Source organism: Argopecten irradians, chromosome 1, assembly GCF_041381155.1.
Source record: "Argopecten irradians isolate NY chromosome 1, Ai_NY, whole genome shotgun sequence".
Taxonomy (NCBI): Eukaryota; Metazoa; Mollusca; class Bivalvia; order Pectinida; family Pectinidae; genus Argopecten; species Argopecten irradians.
This window is the reverse complement of record NC_091134.1, coordinates 23,784,315-23,810,835: the sequence shown is the minus strand read 5'-3', so window position 1 is coordinate 23,810,835 and position 26,521 is coordinate 23,784,315. Positions and strand designations below refer to the sequence as shown.

Genomic DNA, 26,521 nt, shown 5'->3' with positions numbered 1-26,521 from the left:
CTTTTTTTAGGAATATAGGCCTTGAAAGTGTTTTAAAAATACGCGCGTTTAATTTACCCGGAACCTTTACTCTTTCGGAACCCACCAACAGCTTAAGTAAAATAACACGTACTTTTGTTTCTCGTATACATATCACAGGGGTGTGTTTTGAAATGGTTTGGTTATCATCAGATTTCCAGGAAGTAATCTGCTCTTCGAAATGCTCGGGCATGTATGTATAATTGTGTTATCGTCAACAAGGAAGTTAATTATTTCTCAACCTTTGTAGTCTGATTAGTAACAGTTTAATTTGGTAACGATAAGTCCAACACTAGTGCAACTACTGGAACTCGATAGGTCCGGTCCTGGATTGAATCTGTATTTTGTTTCTAGATCTATATATAGTCATAAATAATGGAAAGATTTGTGGTAAGTACGTGTAGGATACATTATTTATAAAAGTGCGTACAGTGTATACATTTAATGTTTTGATAAACACTGTACATTTATAGCTTTTACACCATGTACATTGTACATGTACAGGTACAAAAATATTTAAGGATTAACTTGAATAGATTTATGTTATTGAGATATAACACCAAAATCTGAATGTAATCAATACATTGTATATAAGAAATACGTGTCTGACCATACATTGTACATGTGTAACGTTAACAGGAGAGGAGAAAATGTAGCGGCTAGACAGGGATTCGAACAGGGACCCTCTGAACACTAGCCAAGTGCTCTACCGACTGAGCTACTTGGTCAAAGATGATCGACCCAGTCCAATCCAGCTACACTTCTCCCTCCTTTTTTCGAAGTCCTCGCCCTCGAAGACATACAAGCTGACCCTTCCAAACACCGTTACCGGGGTTTAGATGGGCGCCTATAGTCCCTTTTCCGTCATGACGGAATAGGACTCTCTGGTTTGGTTTTTCGCCTTTAAAATCGCCAACACCAGACACTTATGGAATTACTTTGTTTACAAATGGCAGCAACCCTGTGCATTTATTCTTTGCTACTTATAAACATGGCTTCACTATTGCAGATGCCCCAATAAAGGTGTTTTACTCTATTTGTACTTTATTTCAGGCCAGCTAGGTTTTGCATTATCTGCATGTAGTGAAAACCTACTTTCACTTCGCGTGTGTGTCTGGCATATCGCTTATATCATTGAAGAAAATAGGTGGGTCGCTTAAGACATATATAATTGGAAAATCGACTATTCTGTAACAGGAGGGGAGAAAAAGTAGCGGCCAGACTGGGATTCGAACCCTGGACCCTCTGAACACTAGCTGATCAGTGCTCTACCGACTGAGCTACCTGGTCACCAATGATTGACCCTGTCCAATCCCACTACACATGTATGTGTATATAAGCGGCATTGGACTGAGTATGGGGCCGCGATGGCCTAGTGGTTAAGATGTCTTGACACATTACTACGTACCAGCCCTCCACCTCTGAGTCACGAGTTTGATTCTCATGGGGCAGTTGTTAAATACTGACCCTAGTTGTTAATAGAACATTAAACTAATAATAAAACCCTTCGTCGAACATTGATGACCGGATACTTAGCTCAATCGGATAGAGTATTCGGCTAGTGTTTGGTGGTCTTGGGTGGTAGTCTCCTGTTATAAAATTGGTGACCAACTAAAATACCCACGATGGTGGTCTAGTGTACGTATCATATATCTTTGAGGGTGAAGACTTTAAAAGAGGGAGAGAGAAGTGTATGGGGATTGGACGGGGTCGAACATTAGTTATCTGGAGGTAACTCAACCGGTTAGTGCATTAAGTCGCTGGTTATCTGGAGGTAACTCAACCGGTTAGTGCATTAAGTCGCTGGTTATCTGGAGGTTACTCAACTGGTTATTGCAATTTAGCTGGAATCGGATGTAATGGCTAGGTTTGAATGCCGGTCTGGTTGCTACATTTTCTCCTCTTCTGTTACAAAATTGACACCCAACAAATCGATGTTTGTGGTATAAAGGTCTATCTTTGAGGGCAGAGGCTTTAAAAAAGGAAGGATCAAGGAGTAATGGGATTGGATTGAGTCGAACATTGGTAAGGTACCGGTAGCTAAATCATTAGGGCATTTGGCTACTGTTTAGAGGTCCTGGATTTTAATACTGGTCTGGCCACTACATTTTGTCCTCTTCTATTACACATGTACATTGTACATTATTACATAAATGTAGGCCAACACTCTGTGATTTTTCATGGTATTTTGGGAAAAAAGTTTTTGTAACAAATTGATAATTTTTAATTGCAAAAAAACAATTTTGGGGAAAAGTTACCCATTACTTAACATGATATCATAGGTGATTAACTATAATTGTAAAACAGTAAACTGTTTCATTTCATCAAAAATGACAACCATCGCAACATGCAGTTTCAGAATAGTACTGTGTTTTTAGATTAAACAACGAGGGTTTTCAGTGATTTCATTTGGGAAATTTTCATTGTAATTGGGAAAAAAATAGGGGAGTTTGGCATTGGAAATGGGGTCGAGATGACCCCAGTTGTATCAAGTGAAAAATCACTGACACATACTGTATACATTATGTATATATTATCCGTGGGGAATGGGGCCAATTAATGTACTAAAAAGATTAGTCCTGTTACCATATTCAACCCGGTAAGTACATGTACTGGGGTAACCCCCATATCCCTAGATTATCATAAGCATGATGACACCCTACCTTTTTTTGAGGTGTCTGACGTTTCACTTAGGGTAATTGATCATGGCTTATATAATTATATACGGCTGACTAAAACTATAAAAACCGTGCAGGTTTCCTCTATTTGATTTGAATTCTTTTGTTAATTGATTGATGGCTTATATAAATTACTCAATGTATAATTGTGCAATAATTATGTGAAAGTAGCCCAACTTAATGGCAGCATCTGCTTGCACTCCACCTGCACCCACTAGTAGTTTTTTGTAGGGCTGAAACGATTAGTCGAATAATCGGAGGCGATTAGATTAATGAAGCTAATCGCTGATAATCGATTAAATATTTTATTAATCGTTAATCGTAACATGCATAGCAAGTGCATTGTAAGCTGACTAAACACGTTGACAGATCATGGATTTCTGAGTAAGCCATTCCGACTGGAGTTTTATCTCTTTATGTACTGTACAGTACATGTTTTGAACTCAACAAAGCATATATGATGTGAGAAATACTTGTTAAATTACGTCTCTGTGGAAGTTAAAGTCATTAATCAATGAAAAAGTGGATGTCATGAGAAAGCTTGCAACACGCTGTTCGCCAATTTTCACTAGCGGTCGACTCCATGTTGTTACGTCAAGGAGGCCTAATCGCCGCCGGGGCGCTCGGGAGCGGAAGGAGCAGTAATCTTGAACATTTAAACTTTACTATTGCATGTGTTTATCATATAAAAAGAATGTATTTGTTCATAGTTTAATTGAAGATAAGAGTTGTTGATTTGTTTTATTTTTTTGATCACGGAAATAAAAAGTTCATTGACGAAAAATTGGTCATGTCGCTCCGTGGCGATCCAGATTTGGTTGATAACGATGTTACGGAAGACGATACAGGAACGGAATTCAGAGCTTATTTGGGATAAAATACGTTTGTTTTGTCAATAAATCTATTCTTATTTGTTGGTAGGCTTATATTATATAAGGCATGTCCTCTGTCATATTGTACAGTAGGTGTTATTATCAAAACATGTCGGACGTTTTCAGTAGTCAGTAGTGAAACAATATAGTTGCCTTCAATTCAAACGATTAATCGATTAGTAATCGATTACATGTGACCGAATAATCGAATACAAAAATTACCAATCGTTTCAGCCCTAGTTTTTTGTACCTGATTGAGTGTCGGAAAAGTATAGTAGCTACATGTAGAGATTTGGTACATTTATTTGTTCTGAAATCCTGTAACCTGTAAATCTTAATTAATTGTTCTTCTATTTATCTATTTATTCAACATTATTTTGGGACTAACATAGCCAAATGTTTGGGCTGACATGGGCAAGTGGTTACATGTAAGACAATGTAATGTAACTATGTATACCACATACACATGCAAAGCCGGGACACTTGATCCACCTCTGGGTTCTGAGTTTGAATCCCACATGCAGCTTGGAACTAAAACTGCTTATTGATTGATAGGGTTTTCTTTTCGGGTCTCTAACACAATCACATATATATCCTAAAATGCAATTAATTGAACAAATTATAAGCAAACCAGTTAATTACATACTGTATGTTTACAGCTGAAGGCCGGGATACGAGTGGTACGAGGCCCTGATTGGAACAGTAAGAAACAAGATAATGGAGAAGGGTATGTGGGAACAATTATCTACGTTCCTAAGTCTGCAATGGCCGATAAGAAAGTCACAGCCATATGGGACTCAGGACGAGAACTCCGCTACCGTGCCGGACAAGACGGAAAATATGACCTTAGGATTTTAGATACAGCACAGATTGGTAAGAGATTATTATAAGTTAGACCAAGATAGTAATTATTTAACATAATGCCGTTCATACTGTGTCTATAGTATACAGCTGTAGTAAATTACAATCACATCTATATTTCAAACTAACATAGGGGAAACCATTATATTAATAGGAGAGTATGCAGTGATTTTCTTACTTTCTAATTTCAAGGGCCGGTACCTTTTGTATTTGGAAAACCCTTCATATTCTCTATCTTGAAACACATATATTTTAGAGAGTTTTTCTTTATTAAGGAAAATTTTAACATAAAAATACACAATACACAACTTATCATACATTTGATGCATTTCTGTTAAATAATCCTAAATATTAACTCTTGTTGCTATCTCATTGCTTTTAAAAAGTGTCATCTCCATGCATTTACATGTTAAAATTCACACGATTTGTTTTCCATCTCTATGTGTACCGTCTGAATGGAGCAGTACTTGATGCTATAAGCAGTATGTACTTAATAAGGGGCAAAGAACGATAAATTTGTTATACAAACCAAGTTAAATATTCTGCTATAACCTAATTATATGATTATATCTTGGATATCACATGACCGCATATAAACACAAGACTCCTGCCTGAGGCAGCTAAGGATAAATGATTTAATATATTTTTTTTAAAGATTGATTTGAAATACATTGTAATGAAAATACATACTGTATTTTTGTAGGAATTAAACATGAGTATATATCATGTGCTGAGTGTAAAGTAAAGCCTATCGCTGGTATACGTTGGAAGTGTTCGTCCTGTGCGGACATCAGCCTCTGCACAATCTGCTATATGGACGATAAACACGATATCAGACATGGATTTGTCAGGATTGACGTTGAGAAAGCTGCACCGTGAGTTAATTCATACTGTTGATAAATGATATTCCTCAATGAAATATCTTGTTGATCAGTTGAAATTTATTTTGTTTTCATAAATTTCATTTATTCAGTTCAGTCAACTAGAAAAGTTTTGGGAGCTAGAACACATTTAAAAAGTTCAATGACTATACAGTAAAACATGGTTTTAACGAATCTCTGCAACCTAACAAAGCAAGCATATTTCGTTATACACATATTACAGACATATTGTAGAAGCCTTGATGGGGAACGAAAATTACTATGAATTTGTTGTAAGTGTGTTTATTATAAACATGTTTAACTGTATAATTGAATACTCTTGTGTGAAGTTTTTATTCATATTAACAAACGATATTATAGTATATTATTGCTCTCTCTATAGTCTTTTACTTGATCTGACAAAGTAATAATTTGCAATGTATATCTGGTATCATTGCAGTAAAAGTTTTAGCTCTGTATTGGTCGACGTAAATGATATAGAATTTCTAGTTCTAGATTTTTACCTGATTTAGATGGGCTGTATTGAAGCGAGAAGGAAGCAGACAAGTAGATTCCAGGGGTATATTTGTAGGGACAGAGGTTATGAGAGGACCACACTGGAAATGGAAAAATTGTGATGGTAAATATTTATCAAATATAGGACCCATCAAAAAGTTCCCTATTTTAAAAAATTCCAAAATTAAAGATAAAATAACCGTAATAGTTGCATGGCTCTGGCCATGTTGATCCATTTAGCTAATAACCTTGACTATAAAAATTCAACTAGTATATAAACACATCGATTCTGTATTCACCGTAATTACCGCCACTCCCCTCTTCTAGAGAAGGTGTAGTTAAAGTTTAGATTAGCATTGGCATATTGTTTCCCATAATTACATCTTTATATGAAGTTGCTTGTCTAAATTCTTGTGTGATTCACGATGTACCAGGTAATAATACACCTCAAATGTAAGTTCTTGTGTGAATCACGATGTACCAGGTAATAATACACCTCAAACGTAAGTTCTTGAGTGAATCACGATGTACCAGGTAATAATACACCTCAAATGTAAGTTCTTGTGTGATTCACGATGTACCAGGTAATAATACACTTCAAATGTAAGTTCTTGTGTGAATCACGATGTACCAGGTAATAATACACCTCAAATGTAAGTTCTTGTGTGATTCACGATGTACCAGGTAATAATACACCTCAAATGTAAGGTCTTGTGTGATTCACGATGTACCAGGTAATAATACACCTCAAATGAAAGAAGGCATATATCCATGTTTATATGTGTATACTGTGATATGACAGACTAATGTGCCATGAGAACATACAGAAAAAGTTAAAATATGAATTTTTTATAGATTTTTTTGTCCACAACTTACATTTTGGTCGAGCGCCCCTTTAATATAATATTTTAATCATGCACCCTTGGTACTAAATATGATTAAGGTGAATACAGTAAGGTTTTTTTTATGTAAAGGGAAGTAACTTTTACACACTACACACTTTTGCTCACACAAATACATATAAGCTAGGTACATGTAGTGTACATGTACATGTGCAATATCTATAATGTTTTGTTATTACATTAACACTTACAGAGATGGTTATAATAGATAGAAATATGTGCCAGGTGTTGGTCAAATTTTGGTCAGATTTCTTTTGTTTACAAGTAAAATATAAACATTCACATTAACGTCATACTGTTGCACACTGGTTTGTAAATATTAGATAATCAAATCTTCATTTGCGTCTTTGCTCAGGGGGTGAGGGGGAGATCGGCACAGTGACTAAAATCAAAGCCTGGAATAAACAATCAGATCGTGGAGGTGTATCAGTTTTATGGAAAAGTACAAAGGAGGAACACTTACATCGTCTGGGAGGAGAAGGCTGTGTAGATGTTATCTTTACAGGCAGTAAACAGGCAAAGTCAGGAGGGAAATACTACCCAGAACACCTCCCTTTGGTCGTTAAGTCCAACTCTGACAATGTAAGACATCATAACCGAACTCCCTTTGGTCGGTAAGTCCCAAACTGACAATGTTAGACATCATAAACATCTCCCTTTGGTCGGTAAGTCACAAACTCCGACAATGTTAGACATCATATAACATCTCCCTTTGGTCGGTAAGTCCCAAACTCCGACAATGTTAGACATCATAACATCTCCCTTTGGTCGGTAAGTCCCAAACTCCGACAATGTTAGACATCATATATAGCATCTCCCTTTGGTGGGTAAGTCACAAACTCTGACAATGTTAGACTAAAATTCGATAATTGACTGACCAGACAACTCTCATGTTATAGGAGTATAGTATGTTATTACATCAGACTGCTAGATCCACAATTGTGTATTATAGAAAAGGTTAGAAAATATAAAAAATGAAATGCATATAATATTCATGATCATCTGTGACCTTCCTAAATCATCATGACTTAATGATGTATTAGTAATAGTCCCATCACATATGTGATTGCAACTTCAACGGTAAAGTGAAGATATACAAAATTATTAATAATTACATTGGTTACTGGTAGAAATCAGAAATAATTCATAGTTTGTCTTGAGAATAATCGGAGAACAAAAGAAGAGCAAAGAAAGTAATTTGGAATTTAACAACATACCAAAAGGTTAACAATACAAAGTAATTTATTTATATAAAAGGACTATATAATTGCATGTGTTTAAGGGTATACTTTTATATGGATTATGTTACAGATGTTGTAAACAAAGGTAACTATACAGTGGCATTGAAGCCATCTGACAAAGTCCAGGTGTGTATGGACATGAAATCTCTCCGCCAGTTACAGGACAATCCAGACATGTATTCCCCATGGGACCAGAAAATAGAACAGGTGAGTCATATATTTACAAAATTCTTGGAATCAATTTCCAGGTTACCTTGGATTTTGACACATTTCCAAGGTACAAGCAATGTCAAAGATATATTTTGAATGTATCTTCATAATGAAGCAGATCAGTTGGCCAAAGCCATTGTATATATATAGTCAGCATGCTGAGATGATCAATGTCAATGCTTATATATAGGGAGAATAATAACATTGTTTGTATATCCAAAGTATAAGCAGTACTTTGGCAAGGGTAATATTTTTATTGTCTCTAGCCAAAAATACAGCTGATATATGGTATTCTTTATCCTGCAACATTCATTCAAAGCACACTTTTATGCTGAAAGATGCTAACATTGTTACAAATATGTCTGTCTTTAAAACATATTGTTTTGCCTCGGAATAAGGTTGTCTAATCGGCACACATGCTGAAATTCTAAAATACAACTATTTTCTGACAGTGCCGAATACAGCAAAAATATATGTGGTAGGTATATTCTCACAACACCAATGCTGGTTGCAGGTTAAAATTCCATCTATATGTTGACAAAACACCTTAAAGAGTTGTTGTTTTCCAAATGCTCTTAATAAGTCATTGCTTTCTTTTCAGCACCAGATGTATGCTTTTAGGGCTATGACAACACGATTACTCATTGACGAAGATTTATTTGTTGTATTTTATGACCTTGAGTTTTATCAAATTTAGAAAGTGATCTGGTTTTACAGTGTATCAAGGAGGTAGGAACACTTATACAGCTGTTACATAGGGGAGAAGTTGGTAAAGTCCAGTACTTAGACGGCAGTACATGGGATCTCAACCGCAAAGCTCTTACCAGGGTAAGCTTCATCAATAACACAGATTGGATTCATGCATTAGTTTACAGAAGTTTACAATGTTGAGCAAATGTATTGAATCTACATCTATGACTTTGAGGTAACAAATGTTGATTGTACAATGTCTCTTCAGGCTGTTGTCAGATGGAAACTGGGAAATGACAGATAATATGTCTATATGGCAAAAACACACTGAAATTAGAGCATGTTTCTTATAACTTTGATAATATTTCTGTCTGAATTGTGTATGTTAATTGGGAGTGTTTTCCGACAGATTCATACATTCAGCAAGGATGATTTGGTGGAGATACTGGGAGATGTAAATCAAGTGAAGATTCTACAGGCGGGGCACGGAGGCTGGAACGATGACATGAAAGATGTAAGTAACAGTCTGGGCTAATAAACATATTGTTGCTTTCAACCCTGTATTTTCATTAGGTGTTATTAAGTATATAATAGTCTCAGAAATGTTTTGACATAAAAAGGGATTTATATGTTTAATAGATACATGTGCCTGTTAATCAAATCAAAAGCTACTAGACTAAGTATGAAATGATTTTAAAATCTTGTAATCACACATTTTTACAGGTTTTGAGCAGACAGGGTCGTATAGCTAGGATAGACAGTGATGGTGATGTCCGTGTTAAGGTCGATGATCGTATGTGGATCTTCAATCCAGTATGTATCATGGCTTGCACAACACAAGGAGCGGAATCTAAGCCGCCCCCATCACTGGTGGGTACATCAACGGTTATAGATGACAGTGATGACAGCTCAGATGAGAAGGAGATGAGCATCAGTGGAAGGGGTAGGCAATTTTCTGTGTAGAAATAACAGCTACAAATTGTTTGTAGATCTACTAAAATTTAGATGAAAGGGTAAAGCTTAAGAAATTTCAGGATAAAGATGAATGTTTTTACCCACAATACAAAACTATTGGCTTATAAAATCATAGGCTAGCATAGAACACTAAAACAGTTACTGTCCAAACTCAGAAAACAACAAAATCATAGGCTAGCATAGAACACCAAAACAGTTACTGTCCAAACTCAGAAAACAGCAAAATCATAGGCTAGCATAGTACACCAAAACAGTTACTGTCCAAACTCAGAAAACAGCAAAATTATAGGCTAGCATAGTACATTAAAACAGTTACTGTCCAAACTCAGAAAACAACAAAATCATAGGCTAGAATAGAACATTAAAACAGTTACTGTCCAAACTCAGAAAACAACAAAATCATAGGCTAGCATAGAACACCAAAACAGTTACTGTCCAAACTCTGAAAACAGCAAAATCATAGGCTAGCATAGTACACCAAAACAGTTACTGTCCAAACTCAGAAAACAGCAAAAGTATAGGCTAGCATAGAACACCAAAACAGTTACTGTCCAAACTCAGAAAATAGCAAAATCATAGGCTAGCATAGGATATACTAAAACAGTTACTGTCCAAACTCAGAAAACAGCAAAATCATAGGCTAGCATAGAACACCAAAACAGTTACTGTCCAAACTCAGAAAACAGCAAAATTATAGGCTAGCATAGTACACCAAAACAGTTACTGTCCAAACTCAGAAAACAGCAAAATCATAGGCTAGCATAGTACACCAAAACAGTTACTGTCCAAACTCAGAAAACAACAAAATCATAGGCTAGCATAGAACATTAAAACAGTTACTGTCCAAACTCAGAAAACAACAAAATCATAGGCTAGCATAGAACACCAAAACAGTTACTGTCCAAACTCAGAAAACAACAAAATCATAGGCTAGCATAGAACACCAAAACAGTTACTGTCCAAACTCAGAAAACAGCAAAATCATAGGCTAGCATAGTACACCAAAACAGTTACTGTCCAAACTCAGAAAACAGCAAAATTATAGGCTAGCATAGTACACCAAAACAGTTACTGTCCAAACTCAGAAAACAGCAAAATCATAGGCTAGCATAGAACACCAAAACAGTTACTGTCCAAACTCAGAAAACAAAAAAAATTATAGGCTAGCATAGTACACTGTCAAAACTCAGAAAACAACAAAATCATAGACTAGCATAGAACACCATAACAGTTACTGTCCAAACCCAGAAAACAACAAAATCATAGACAGCATAGTACACCAAAACAGTTACTGTCAAAACTCAAAAAACAACAAAATCATAGGAAGAGGAACAGAGTTTGTATAAATTTTGGCTCTGACCCTCCCTGGGGGCAGGAGGTACAGGGCCCAATAGGGAAATAGAGATAAAGTATTTAAATCGCTACTAGTCATAAGTTATATATGGATTGTAACCAAATTTGGCCAGAAACATCCTTACGGGAAGGGACATAGAGTTTGTTTAAATTTGTGCTCTAACCCTCTGGGGGCAGGAGGGGCGGGGTCCAATAGGGGATATAGAGGTAAATCCTTTAAATCGCAACTAGTCATAGAGATCTGCATGGATTCTAACCAAATTTGGCCAGAAACATCCTTGGGGGAAGGGGACCAGTGTTTGTATACATTTTGGCTCTGACCTAGGGATGGGATTAAAGATTACTGGAAAATACATGCTAGCACTCTCTGTTACATCAACAACATCATTCAAATCTAAAATGGTTTGAGGTCAAGCTAAAAATGAGCTGATATGTAGAAAGATATAGAATGGAATGGGAGAACAACGCAATTTTTTTAATGTTTAGAATCTTTCTTAAATGGCTGCGAGAATTTACTAGTAACAATTTCTCTGGTTTCCTTTCAGATGTATCAGAGACAATTGCTCAGCTCTTTGTTGACATGTTGAAAGTCCAGCAGCCATCACAGCTTTCTTCAGCAAATATTGTACAGGCCGCCTCTCAGAACGATATCACCACCATTCAACAGATCCTTGACCAGACACCGGATAAGGTATAGCATATAAAAAATACAGTCCAATCTGATTATTACAAATTCCTGGTGACCATTGAAATCTTTATGTATTATGCAGGATTCGTAATAAGTGGGTTAACATTTGTATAACAAACACATAAATAAAACAAAAGGAGATTTTTGATAGAGATATACCGGTATTATTATTTCATTGAAAATCATTCATATCATGTGTGGATTACCTATGTTGAAACACGGCAGGTATGATCTAAACCTACCTGGTTTTGGCACTATGCATTATGTGAGTTTAAAACAACACAAAAAGTACCCAGGGGACTCAATCATCGTTGTATATTACATTGGTTTTTGTATTAACCGATTTACTAAGCAGGTAATAAATATAAGAATATTAAATGTAATTTACAGGGGATTCGAATTCCATTCTTATATAAAACAGGATTTTGTACTATCTGAGTTTGTATTAAATGGGTTGGACTGTATTGTGATTTTTACACCAGACAAGGTACACATAAAAACAATATACAACTAATTCATACATAATCAGTCAGCAGTCAAAACTCTTTTCCCGAGGTGTTGGGACAAAACCAATGAACTGTTTCTGAGAACGAAGGCTGAGGGAAACAGTTTATAGGGCTGGTCCCAATGCTTGGGAAAAGAGTTCGGATTGTTGACTGATAAAAGGCATGAAACAACTGTTTTGTTACCTGAATAGCCCAGAAACATAATGAATAAGTGCTCAATAAAATTAGAAATGAAGTTGAAAATTTGCTAGGCTTGTATCATACACCACAGTGCGAAATGGTACTTTTTATAGGAATTATATGACTTCTGTATTGCTCTTCTAATTTTAATTACCTTAATCTTTCCAAAACAACCAAAATGCCCTCGGACTGGGATTTCTTCAAATCACAGTGATGTTTTATTAACTTGCCAAAGCTTCTGTTGAGAATAACTTTCGCCGAAAGAATATTTGGGTCCTATGAGACAGTGTTTCAGACATAAATTAAACGCATGTAAGTATTCCTTGCCGGTCAACATGCAGTCAAACTATTAACCGGTCAATAGGATTTATACATTTGTAATGATTTTCAAGCAGTTTCTCTGTGAAACAGTCGAAAATAATTTATTTACAATGGTATAGAGAGTCAGGTAACAATCTATTTTTATTTTTACCTGAAGGTGAACTTTGCCCAGGACGGTAAGACAGCGCTACATCTAGCGTGTTATGAGGGACATTCTCACATTGTATCACTCCTGCTGGAAAAACGAGCTGACCTTGACCTTCAAGACGGTGAAGGAGACAGTGCTCTGCACTATGCTGCCTTTGGGTATGTGATAATATAGGCTGTCGGATTATACATGTATATACCATGATAGTCCTGCCATGGGGCTAGAATATTTTTAAGTTTCAGACTTTCCTATTGCATTGTACATGTGCTAGCTATCCCACTTCAATGAACTGATAATATGAGGAAGATATTTTTGTGCTTTCCCAGGACATATGATATGATAGTGCTCTACACTATGCTGCCTTTGGGTATGTGATAATATTGGCTGTCGGATTGTTCTTTACATGTATATACCATGGTAGTCCTGCCATGGGGCTAGAATATTTTAAAGTTTCAGACTTTCCTATTGCATTGTACATGTTCTATCCCACTTCAATGAACTGATAATGTGAGGAAGATATTTTTATGCCTTCCCAGGACATATGATATGATAGCATAAATTTCTTTCACAAAATATTAATAAATGGTTGAATCATATATAGCCAAATGCTAAATGTTAAAATCACTAAAAAAAAAATATTTTTTTTGTGAATCGCTTAAATTTTTCCCCATGTACCAGGTATAAAATTTTGCCCCATGTACCAGGTAAATAATTAAATGGCTTGAATTTCAAGAGTTGCATGCTACATTGTATGTGCATATAAACATTTCATTGTGGTTTCAACTCCCCTACCATATAAATCACATGGTGTATACTAAATACAAAATCTCATAACGACCTTTGATTGTGTTAGCCAATAGAGGCCACTACCTTCATAAGTCACCCCATAAAAAGAAGTCATGCAAAATTCTTGACCATTTATGTTGACAGGAAGGAAACAGAAACTATGAAGCAGTTATTGAGTGCGGGGGCAGATGTCAACAAGAAAAATAAGGCTGGACACAGTCCTCTACATATTTCTATTGGCAAGGCCTGTGTGGAAGCCGTACATGTCCTCGTCCAACATGGTAGTGATGTTAACATCAAGGTTTGTTCTCTCAAAGCTTCAGATAGCTGGTTTTTTTTTTATTAGGCCCCTAATATTAGTTATCACCATCACAATGAAGTTAGGAGCGTATATTGTATTCAGATAGTCCATCTCGTTGGATCGATGATTGCCTGAGTACTCATCCTAAACCACTGTTGGGTTTTTAACAAAACTTGGTGACAATTATCTTTAAATCTTTATACTGAGTAGACGTGCATGATCAATATCGAAACAAAATATCTCCATCTTTTTTTCCTATAGTCATCATGCTTTGTATGTTGTCATGTGCTATCCGCCATGCATAAACTTTTCACATTTTAACTTCTTCTGCAGTTTGACTAGGGCAATTTAGCTGAATCCTGCCTGAAATATACCTGACATGTACCTGACATGGTCTGACAAAGTGTTGTTATTTTTCGGGTCGATCTGAAATCCAGGATGGCCGCCACAGCCACCATCTTGAAAACACATTTTGAACTTCTCAAATTTGACAAGTGCGATTTGGCTGAAACTTGCATAAAATGATCCTGACATGGTCCCGACAGAGTGCTGTTATTTTTCGGGTCGATCTAAAATCCGAGATGGCCACCATATCCACCATCATGAAAACATATTTTGAACTTCTTTTCTTTCATGTTCTACATGTGCAATTTGGCTAAAACTTTCCTGAAATTATCCTGACAGGGTCCTGACCAATTAAGTGTTGTTATTTTTTGTGTTTCCTTTAATATGAAATCCAAGATAGCCACCACAAGCGCCATCTTGTAAAGCACATTTTGAACTTCGAAAGTTGTACCAGTGCAAAACTTAAAAATGATCCTGACATGGCCACGACCATGTGTTTTTGGGTTTTTTTTTTTTTTGGGGGGGGGGGGGTGTTGATCGCAATTTAAAGATGGCCACCATCGTATCTTATTCAAGAATTTCCTATATGACTGTACCCAAGGTTGTCAAATGACCGTTAAATGGCTCTTGGGTCTCTTGTTAAAAAAGGGGAGGGGGAATATAAGTTTGCCACTAAAGCATTAATTTAGTTATAACTCTGCCATGAAATGAAATGTCTTGGAGTGTTTATATACATACCTCTATAATGTATGTTTGCCCCACCCATTGTTTGAGGTATCTATAGGGGTTGGCAAACTACATGATTAAATGACAACTAAATGCATTTTGTAGTTCTAACATTTTTATCTGTACAGGCAGAAGACGGAGACACTTGTATGCATGATGCTGTGCAACAGAAAAACGGACAACCCCAGATCATGGAGACCATCCTTCGAGCTAAAAACGCTGACTTTGAAATTGCTAACAAGGATGGATTCAATGTACTACAGTGGGCAGGCCTGAAGAATAATGTTGGGTAGGTAGACACTAGTAAAAACCTTCTTTGGCTACCATTTTATAATACTTCATGAGACCACTTTCTATGTGTCCCATTACATTTTGACCTTTGTATATTGCTTTAAAGACAAGTTTGGTTTCTTTATTCCCTGTAATTGGATACACATTGTTTAAATGTATTTGCATTCTTTCTTATTTACATTCTTAGTCAACAGAGGAAAAAATAAAAAAAGTAAAAAAAAATATATATATATATATGTTTCTTTTTACCCCATGGTCAGAGTATGTGTGTATGCAAAAATGTGTTCATGCAGATTTACTTTCATAGAGAGGACAGACAGTGTACGTTTCAATCATATTATGCCAGAAAGTCTTGAATTATTTTCATGTTAAATATTTCAGAGCCATAAGGATGATTTTAGCTCTGAATAAAAACTTTGTGAATAACCAGACCAGAGACGGGTTTTCAGTTCTTCATATTGTTGCTGCTAACAACTTTGTGGATGCTACTAACTGCCTTGTCGTCGGACCAATAAATGTATGTGGATAAACTATTCAGCTGCCAATAAATACGGGTCAAAGAAGTTAAATATCAACAGTATGTTCCGGAAAACATGAGATCCTTACAAACATATGGCTGTAGGATACAAACAAATAGGACAAGATACATGTTTATATCAAACACGACTACAACTATTGATAATTCATGGTTATAACGTAGTCGTTTCCATTCACCATCAATTGCAAGGTTCCTATAAGATATCTCTAATATGTTTATAACGATCGAACTATGCTTATAAGAAAGGAATTTTATTGGTCGCCCACCGAGGTTCATTTTAATCATTGGGCGAAGAAGTAATCCTAACTGTATTATAAGTGGTCAAATTTTGAAGATAATCCACCTCTTTATCAAGACAAAACAAACAATATAACAAAAGAAAACACAAGAAAAACTAAAACCAAATGATATCCTAAAAGTAACATCACTATGCAAATTAAGCAGAGGCCAATAAATATTCAAAGAAACACTATAATTGTATGTACGCTGTACATTTATTGAGCTACCATTTATCATTAGGTGTGTTCAGTATATTGAACTAATATAGATATACCTGTTGTATATTTAAGCATTGAACATCTTTCAATTAGCATTCATAGCCAAAATGAATGCCAACCTAACAGAGGCAAATTCTATGAAGCGCACTAGCGTCGAACAAAAATACTTCTAGATAGGCACACTGTATTTTAGCTACATTTTATAAGTTGTATATGGATACACTGCTCAGGGTACTCCAAAGTAAACTCATTTGATTTAATTGAAGGAAGGTGACAAAATGACATTATCTGATATGAGAAAAATCCTAAATAGTTGGTGTATGATGATATATTTTATATAAGAATTGTTTCTGTAGATATTAAATTAAACTTTTGCAGGGAATTGTGAACATCGACATTGGGGACAATGATAGGAAGACACCACTACATTACGCTGTGAATGGAGGACATAAACAAGTGATAGAACTTCTAATAGCCGCAGGTAAAGTAGGACATAAACAAGTGATAGAACTTCTAATAGCCGCAGGTAAAGTAGGACATAAATAAGTGATAGAACTTCTAATAGTCGCAGGTAAAGTAGGACATAAACAAGTGATAGAACCTCCAATATAGGTCACAGGTATAGTATGATACAAACAAGTGATAGAACTTCTAATAGCCGCAGGTCACAGGTATAGTATGATACAAACAAGTGATAGAACTTCTAATAGTCGCAGGTAAAGTAGGACATAAACAAGTGATAGAACCTCCAATATAGGTCACAGGTATAGTATGATACAAACAAGTGATAGAACTTCTAATAGCCGCAGGTCACAGGTATAGTATGATACAAACAAGTGATAGAACTTCTAATAGTCGCAGGTAAAGTAGGACATAAACAAGTGATAGAACTTCTAATATACCGTAGGTCACAGGTATAGTATGATACAAACAAGTGATAGAACTTCTAATAGCCGCAGGTAAAGTAGGACATAAACAAGTGATAGAACTTCTAATAGTCGCAGGTAAAGTAGGACATAAACAAGTGATAGAACTTCTAATAGTCGCAGGTAAAGTAGGACATAAACAAGTGATAGAACTTCTAATAGCCGCAGGTAAAGTAGCTAGGACATAAACAAGTGATAGAACTTCTAATAGCCGCAGGTAAAGTAGGACATAAACAAGTGATAGAACTTCTAATAGTCGCAGGTAAAGTAGGACATAAACAAGTGATAGAACTTCTAATAGCCGCAGGTAAAGTAGGACATAAACAAGTGATAGAACTTCTAATAGTCGCAGGTAAAGTAGACAGTAGGAGTAGGACATAAACAAGTGATAGAACTTCTAATAGTCGCAGGTAAAGTAGGACATAAACAAGTGATAGAACTTCTAATAGTCGCAGGTAAAGTAGGACATAAACAAGTGATAGAACTTCTAATAGCCGCAGGTAAAGTAGGACATAAACAAGTGATAGAACTTCTAATAGTCGCAGGTAAAGTAGGACATAAACAAGTGATAGAACTTCTAATAGTCGCAGGTAAAGTAGGACATAAACAAGTGATAGAACTTCTAATAGTCGCAGGTAAAGTAGGACATAAACAAGTGATAGAACTTCTAATAGACGCAGGTAAAGTAGGACATAAACAAGTGATAGAACTTCTAATAGTCGCAGGTAAAGTAGGACATAAATAAGTGATAGAACTTCTAATAGTCGCAGGTAAAGTAGGACATAAATAAGTGATAGAACTTCTAATAGTCGCAGGTAAAGTAGGACATAAACAAGTGATAGAACTTCTAATAGCCGCAGGTAAAGTAGGACATAAACAAGTGATAGAACTTCTAATAGCCGCAGGTAAAGTAGGACATAAATAAGTGATAGAACTTCTAATAGTCGCAGGTAAAGTAGGACATAAACAAGTGATAGAACTTCTAATAGTCGCAGGTAAAGTAGGACATAAACAAGTGATAGAACTTCTAATATACCGTAGGTAAAGTAGGACATAAATAAGTGATAGAACTTCTAATAGTCGCAGGTAAAGTAGGACATAACAAGTGATAGAACTTCTAATAGGCAGGTAAAGTAGGACATAAACAAGTGATAGAACTTCTAATAGCCGCAGGTAAAGTAGGACATAAACAAGTGATAGAACTTCTAATAGCCGCAGGTAAAGTAGGACATAAACAAGTGATAGAACTTCTAATAGCCGCAGGTAAAGTAGGACATAAATAAGTGATAGAACTTCTAATAGTCGCAGGTAAAGTAGGACATAAATAAGTGATAGAACTTCTAATAGTCGCAGGTAAAGTAGGACATAAACAAGTGATAGAACTTCTAATAGTCGCAGGTAAAGTAGGACATAAACAAGTGATAGAACTTCTAATAGTCGCAGGTAAAGTAGGACATAAACAAGTGATAGAACTTCTAATAGCCGCAGGTAAAGTAGGACATAAACAAGTGATAGAACTTCTAATAGTCGCAGGTAAAGTAGGACATAAACAAGTGATAGAACTTCTAATAGTCGCAGGTAAAGTAGGACATAAACAAGTGATAGAACTTCTAATAGTCGCAGGTAAAGTAGGACATAAACAAGTGATAGAACTTCTAATAGTCGCAGGTAAAGTAGGACATAAACAAGTGATAGAACTTCTAATAGTCCGCAGGTAAAGTAGGACATAAACAAGTGATAGAACTTCTAATAGTCGCAGGTAAAGTAGGACATAAACAAGTGATAGAACTTCTAATAGTCGCAGGTAAAGTAGCTAGGACATAAACAAGTGATAGAACTTCTAATAGCCGTAGGTCACAGGTATAGTATGATACAAACAAGTGATAGAACTTCTAATAGTCGCAGGTAAAGTAGGACATAAACAAGTGATAGAACTTCTAATAGTCGCAGGTAAAGTAGGACATAAACAAGTGATAGAACTTCTAATAGTCGCAGGTAAAGTAGGACATAAACAAGTGATAGAACTTCTAATAGTCGCAGGTAAAGTAGATGTGACATACATAAAAACAAGTGATAGAACTTCTAATAGGTCGCAGGTAAAGTATGATACATAAACAAGTGATAGAACTTCTAATAGTCGCAGGTAAAGTAGCTAGGACATAAACAAGTGATAGAACTTCTAATAGTCGCAGGTAAAGTAGCTAGGACATAAACAAGTGATAGAACTTCTAATAGTCGCAGGTAAAGTAGGACATAAACAAGTGATAGAACTTCTAATAGTCGCAGGTAAAGTAGGACATAAACAAGTGATAGAACTTCTAATAGTCGCAGGTAAAGTAGCTAGGACATAAACAAGTGATAGAACTTCTAATAGCCGCAGGTAAAGTAGGACATAAACAAGTGATAGAACTTCTAATAGCCGCAGGTAAAGTAGCTAGACATAAACAAGTGATAGAACTTCTAATACCGCAGGTAAAGTAGGACATAAACAAGTGATAGAACTTCTAATAGTCGCAGGTAAGTAGTAGGACATAAACAAGTGATAGAACTTCTAATAGTCGCAGGTAAGTAGGACATAAACAAGTGATAGAACTTCTAATAGTCGCAGGTAAAGTAGGACATAAACAAGTGATAGAACTTCTAATAGGTCCGCAGGTAAAGTAGGACATAAACAAGTGATAGAACTTCTAATAGTCGCAGGTAAAGTAGGACATAAATAAGTGATAGAACTTCTAATAGCCGCAGGTAAAGTAGGACATAAATAAGTGATAGAACTTCTAATAGTCGCAGGTAAAGTAGGACATAAACAAGTGATAGAAATTCTAATAGTCGCAGGTAAAGTAGGACATAAACAAGTGATAGAACTTCTAATAGCCGCAGGTAAAGTAGGACATAAACAAGTGATAGAACTTCTAATAGCCGCAGGTAAAGTAGGACATAAACAAGTGATAGAACTTCTAATAGTCGCAGGTAAAGTAGGACATAAACAAGTGATAGAACTTCTAATAGTCGCAGGTAAAGTAGGACATAAACAAGTGATAGAACTTCTAATAGTCGCAGGTAAAGTAGGACATAAACAAGTGATAGAACTTCTAATAGTCGCAGGTAAAGTAGGACATAAACAAGTGATAGAACTTCTAATAGTCGCAGGTAAAGTAGGACATAAACAAGTGATAGAACTTCTAATAGTCGCAGGTAAAGTAGGACATAAACAAGTGATAGAACTTCTAATAGTCCGCAGGTAAAGTAGGACATAAACAAGTGATAGAACTTCTAATAGTCGCAGGTAAAGTAGGACATAAACAAGTGATAGAACTTCTAATAGTCGCAGGTAAAGTAGGACATAAACAAGTGATAGAACTTCTAATAGTCACAGGTAAAGTAGGACATAAACAAGTGATAGAACTTCTAATAGTCGCAGGTAAAGTAGGACATAAACAAGTGATAGAACTTCTAATAGTCGCAGGTAAAGTAGGACATAAACAAGTGATAGAACTTCTAATAGTCGCAGGTAAAGTAGGACATAAACAAGTGATAGAACTTCTAATAGCCGCAGGTAAAGTAGGACATAAACAAGTGATAGAACTTCTAATAGTCGCAGGTAAAGTAGGACATAAACAAGTGATAGAACTTCTAATAGTCGCAGGTAAAGTAGGACATAAACAAGTGATAGAACTTCTAATAGTCGCAGGTAAAGTAGGACATAAACAAGTGATAGAACTTCTAATAGTCGCAGGTAAAGTAGGACATAAACAAGTGATAGAACTTCTAATAGCCGCAGGTAAAGTAGGACATAAACAAGTGATAGAACTTCTAATAGTCGCAGGTAAAGTAGGACAGTGATAGAACTTCTAATAGTAGCAGGTAAAGTAGGACATAAACAAGTGATAGAACTTCTAATAGTCGCAGGTAAAGTAGGACATAAACAAGTGATAGAACTTCTAATAGTCGCAGGTAAAGTAGGACATAAACAAGTGATAGAACTTCTAATAGTCGCAGGTAAAGTAGGACTATAAGCGCAGTAAAGTAGGACATAAAAGTGATAGAACTTCTAATAGTCGCAGGTAAAGTAGGACATAAAAAGTGATAGAACTTCTAATAGCCGCAGGTAAAGTAGGACATAAACAAGTGATAGAACTTCTAATATACCGTAGGTCACAGGTATAGTATGATACAAACAAGTGATAGAACTTCTAATAGTCGCAGGTAAAGTAGGACATAAATAAGTGATAGAACTTCTAATAGAACTTCTAATAGTCGCAGGTAAAGTCAGCTTGTGATTTTGTTGTTACTACTAGCTACTGCATCATTCATATCATAATGGTACCAGCTTGGTATTGTGTAAAACAGTTTAGTTGTCAACTCATTCACCCGAAAATTGGAATTATCTTTTCTAGCCTTTAAATTAAAAGAGTTCAAATATTTCTTCAGGGATGAATGAGGAACATGTAATACTTTGTTTATCTAAATGGTATATAGCATTGTGTAAAGGCACAACTTTAGATTTTGTTCAAATGGATAACCTTGCCCTTTGAACTTCTTGTGACACTATTTTACAGTTTTTGTAATTAATCATGAAACTTATTTACCTTTTACCTTTTCCTCCAAAAATACCTGCCATTTTTTGGTGGTTCCCTTAGTATAGCTTCTACCCCTGGCAGATCGGTACCAGCTTTTAGTTATTAATAGTGAAATAAACCTTATCTGATTTAATATGTATGGTGATAATTGTTTTAGGAGCTGATGTGAACGCCCAGGATAAGTTTGGGAACACTGCCCTACACTTGGCACTGAATAAATCTACATCATCAACAGAGGTTTGTTTGATTCAGTGGTTAGATTATCGTACAGTAAATGATTTATCTACGTGGTCTATATGTACCGGGTGTATTTGTTATTTGTTTATGGCTAGTAAGAAATGTATGTAACAGAGGTTTTAATTTCAGCCTGGGAGGATAATGGGTCATAAACAAGTACACGAGGTGACCTCCCAGATAATCTGTCTATTGCTGGAGTCCAGGGCCAATGTTACTCTCAAAAACGGCGACAACCAAACACCACTTGATCTAGCTGAAGATCCAATGGTGCGAAAGTTCATGGAAAGGTCAGTATATACTTTCATTTTTAGTTTCCAATTGGAAAGACCAATGCTATTTGAGTAAATGAATCTTCAAGTTAAATAATAATAATATACAATTATGGCCCCCTGTGGAGGAATACATCTAGAATTGTCTCTCTTGTCACTCTCGGGGGTGAAACCCGATCGAGAGAAATAACTATTTCCAGGGAGATAGTTCAAGATGTATCCCGACACATATGGAAATAATTATTTTATTATACCAAACAAAATTAAAAGAAAAAAATCTCTGGTAAAAGAACTCATGAAGATATTTCCCAACAACAACATTGCTAAATTAGTCCAGCTGAAAAAAATAAGCAACAGAATTGCTATTGTTGGTTGACGTTGCAGATTACGTCAACTTCCAGTCACGTGCAGAGCTTCCAAGGGGTATATTTCCCTCAGGGTTTATTTTCCTTGCCTTCCAATGCCGGGGAAATACCTAACTTATTCAATGTCATGTGATCAAGTTTAATCCACTCAGAATATTCTAAATAAAACCGAGGTATAATAATGTGTAATATGGTATAACCTTGCCTCTCAAATTTATGAAGGGTTATGGAATCACTCCAAAGTGTCGGCTTCAGCATCCAGGTTAAGGTTTTGGTGCAAGTGTTCAAATACTATTATTTGTAACAACTGACATTGATTTATAATTTTTATAGGATTATAAGTGTTTTGATAAGTATGAACAATCATTTTAAGGAAGAAATTGCTGAATTTTGAGAATTTCAAGAGGCCCAATGGGCCAAAAATTACCTGGTGTATAGGCTGTGATGCATCTTGAGTTATTCTATTATTTGTAGGAACTGGTATTAATGTCACCATTGGTACTTCATTATACGTCTTGTTTTTGGTATGAACATTTTAAAGATGAAAAATGATAATTTTGAGAACTTCAAGATGCCCAAATGAAGGGCCATGGCATTTTGTGCTTTTCCTGTATAACTGACAGTGATCGATTTCTGGCTTGATATTGGGCTTAGGATTACATAATATGTTGTTATAGATATGGGCAATCATATTTTGGGTAAAACACAGGATTTGGAAAATTGCAAGGCTTAATGGGCAAAAATGTACGCGCATGATAAAGTTCTTTCTAGGTCTTTAAAGGCAGTCTTTATTGGTCTGGAAAAGCTCTTGTATTTATTTGGTTCTTCTATTTATGGCCCAATGGTCCATGCAAAGGAACAATCTAATAAAAAATTAGACTTGTAATTCCGCTCCCACTACGATACTCTACGTTACACTTCAACAGCTCCCACTACGATACTCTACGTTACGCTTCAATTGACGATACTCTACGTTACGCTTCAATTGACATAGAGTATCGTAGTGGGAGCAGAATTACAAGTCTAATTTCAATTGAAGCGTAACGTAGAGTTTCGTAGTGGGAGAGGAATTACAAGTCTGATTTTAATTAGATTGGTATAGGAACAATATGATACCACCTACTGTTAAATTGACTCCTAAGATCGGGATTGTTCCCTCTTTAATTGTTACCATCATAATAACTACTTAAGTAGACTTTGACAACATCTGAAATCTATTTTAATGTTGCCAATGATGTGTGTTATTTAGATTAGCTGATAAAGCCAAGCACAACAAATTTGAAACAACCAAACGAGGCATTGCCCTGCCGTCTCAATGGGACAAGATGTCACCTAATGATCCGCCCACACGTGTACCTGTGACTGTGGAAGGAGGTGGCATGCAGAAGATGGAGTACGAAAACGTGGCTAACAAGTTCCACTCTACCCTTCCCCAGGCCAAGATTTACAGTATTCACCGTGTCCAGAACATGTTCCTCTGGGAGGTCTACTATTTGTAAGTACAAAATGAATATAATACGACCTGTAAAAACCAGCTGTTGGCTATAATCTGAATCCCTTTGTTTTCTGGTTTATTTGCATGCTTATTATTTCTGTTTTTCTTCTGGTTTTATTATAATTCAAATGTATAGTCCAAATTCTGTCTTTACTGGCCGTATATCCTTGTCCTATTGGTATTGATACAGTTAAGAACCTCTTGGAAGATTGTAATTTCCATTTTTTTAAATTTCTTCAAATATTTCTCTAATCTCTTATTACAGGTAAGTATTGCCATAATCTCTAAAATTACATAAAGCTGTAAATAATGCAAAATGTAAAACAGTAAAGCAAAAGTATTAGAAGTGTGAGTAATACATATTATATACAGTAACTTTACTCTGCCCCAAATGTATATTTATTATGTATCTACAGGAAAAAACGACAGATGGAAGGTCAGTATGGCATGGGTGGAGCTAATGAGTTGGAACTCTTCCATGGAACCCTTCCTGATAAGATCGATAAGATCTGTAAGGAAAACCTGGATTTCCGACTAGCCGGTGATCGTGTCGGAGCCATATTTGGACAGGGTACATATTTCGCTTTGGAAGCTAAATATTCGGATCTATACTCCCAGGCAGACGAAAATCACCACAAGTTTATGGTTTTGACTCGGGTGTTGGCAGGGAAGTACTGTGTAGGCAAAGCCCAATATCGTCGCCCGCCACCAGTCGACCCGTCCGATCAACATTCTCGTCTCTATGACTGTTGTGTGGATAATGAGAAAAATCCAAAAATCTACTGTTTGTTTGACACAAATCAGTATTATCCAGGATACATTATTGAATACAAATAAATCAATATTGATTAAGTGAAAAAAATATTGATTAAGTGTGAAATTATATTGTTCAAGACGAGGAGCAAGGAGTGCGTTAATGTGTGGAGTGACTTTGGCTATATTTCATATTTATTTTAGAAAATTGAATTGCAATATACAAATGTACATATCTATGCTTATTATTCCAATTTTTATATTCAATTTTTCAACATTATGATGAATTTGATGACACTGTATTATCATAATCAAACTGAAGAATATTATGTACATATGTTAGTACAAAAATAACTTATTCATAATTTGTATTATAATAATGACTATAGTCCCAACATTTCAAACATGAATTACCTGAACTCAGACTATCACGATATTCCAAGGACGTATATGATAAATCCTTGCGATATTCACACAAATTAAATTCAATTCATTCAAAACTTACCATATGCATGTACTTTTAAAATATCAGTAGAATTGGATTAATTACTATAAGGTTGTGCAATTTTGAAGTAATTAAGAGTTTTCAGGTAATGTAATATAACGCAACACCAACTTGCTTTTGTCATTATTTCAGTCTTATTACATATTTGTTTATGTATTATATAATTACCTCCCTTTATATAATAGATTTGCTGAGTATTCGGATAATGAAATATAAATAGTAAATAACTTTCAGGAGATGCATGTGTTTCAATAGTGGTGATTCAGAAGTATTGAGATATCTACCAATGTGGTAGATGTTAATATATACACCATGTACCTTGTTGGAGTAGGGGGACTAATTATAGTTATCATGCATGAGTGACTTTGCTTGGGTATATGAAGACTATGATAGTGATCATGCATGAGTGATTTAGAGAGATTGATTTAGCTGATTATGTAGTGCTACATTATGATGTGTGATTATGTGTGTATTCATATATTTTGTATTTAAATAAAATAAAAATTTAAAATGAAACATATATTATGACTTCGGTATTCTTTGACTGAAATTTATGTTACCACGTAATTTTGGTTGCGTTTCCAATGTTTTGAAAGTGATAGACATGTAGTTAGTCTGTTTATTGTGAGTCAATATGTACATTATCTATATCAGTATGCCTGTGATATACCAAATAAATAATTTCCCTTTTGATATCTACAAAAATATACATATTATAAAACTTATTATGAAATGGTTTTAATGCAATAATCTTAAAACTACAACATGCTTAATATATGAAATAAATGAGTTTACAAAACTATAATACGCTTAATGTATGAAATACATGAGTTGACAATTTTCTAAAAAAATTTTTTTTTTTTATAAAATTTGGTTTTATTCAGCTTC

At 35.4% G+C, this 26,521-nt stretch overlaps 1 protein-coding gene across 2 annotated transcripts; it reads left to right on the top strand.

Annotated features, from left to right (window-relative positions):
* The first annotated feature begins 77 nt into the window (after positions 1-77).
* LOC138321513 (E3 ubiquitin-protein ligase MIB2-like) lies at positions 78-26,153 on the top strand. Of its 2 annotated transcripts, none has more exons than XM_069265262.1 (19): positions 78-211; positions 4,228-4,441; positions 5,133-5,304; positions 5,823-5,929; positions 7,063-7,269; positions 8,019-8,155; positions 8,876-8,986; positions 9,258-9,362; positions 9,572-9,791; positions 11,722-11,867; positions 13,029-13,177; positions 13,950-14,106; positions 15,306-15,466; positions 15,850-15,985; positions 16,882-16,984; positions 22,167-22,246; positions 22,376-22,533; positions 24,130-24,375; positions 24,792-26,153. In XM_069265262.1, the coding sequence occupies exons 1-19, from the start codon at positions 200-202 to the stop codon at positions 25,210-25,212; spliced, it is 3,042 nt and encodes a 1,013-aa protein (XP_069121363.1). In that variant the 5' UTR covers positions 78-199; the 3' UTR covers positions 25,213-26,153. The 2 variants fall into 2 exon arrangements, with proteins under 2 accessions (XP_069121363.1, XP_069121354.1); XM_069265253.1 differs by lacking the exon at positions 78-211 and adding an exon at positions 226-408.
* Positions 26,154-26,521: the final 368 nt, after the last annotated feature.

Bases quoted from the DNA above. Each gene is read 5' to 3' on its own strand.
- LOC138321513 (XM_069265253.1), top strand. The intron at 7,270-8,018 runs TTAAGTCCAACT...ATTATGTTACAG, and splicing joins AGAACACCTCCCTTTGGTCG to ATGTTGTAAACAAAGGTAAC. The intron at 13,178-13,949 runs GTATGTGATAAT...TTATGTTGACAG, and splicing joins CTGCACTATGCTGCCTTTGG to GAAGGAAACAGAAACTATGA.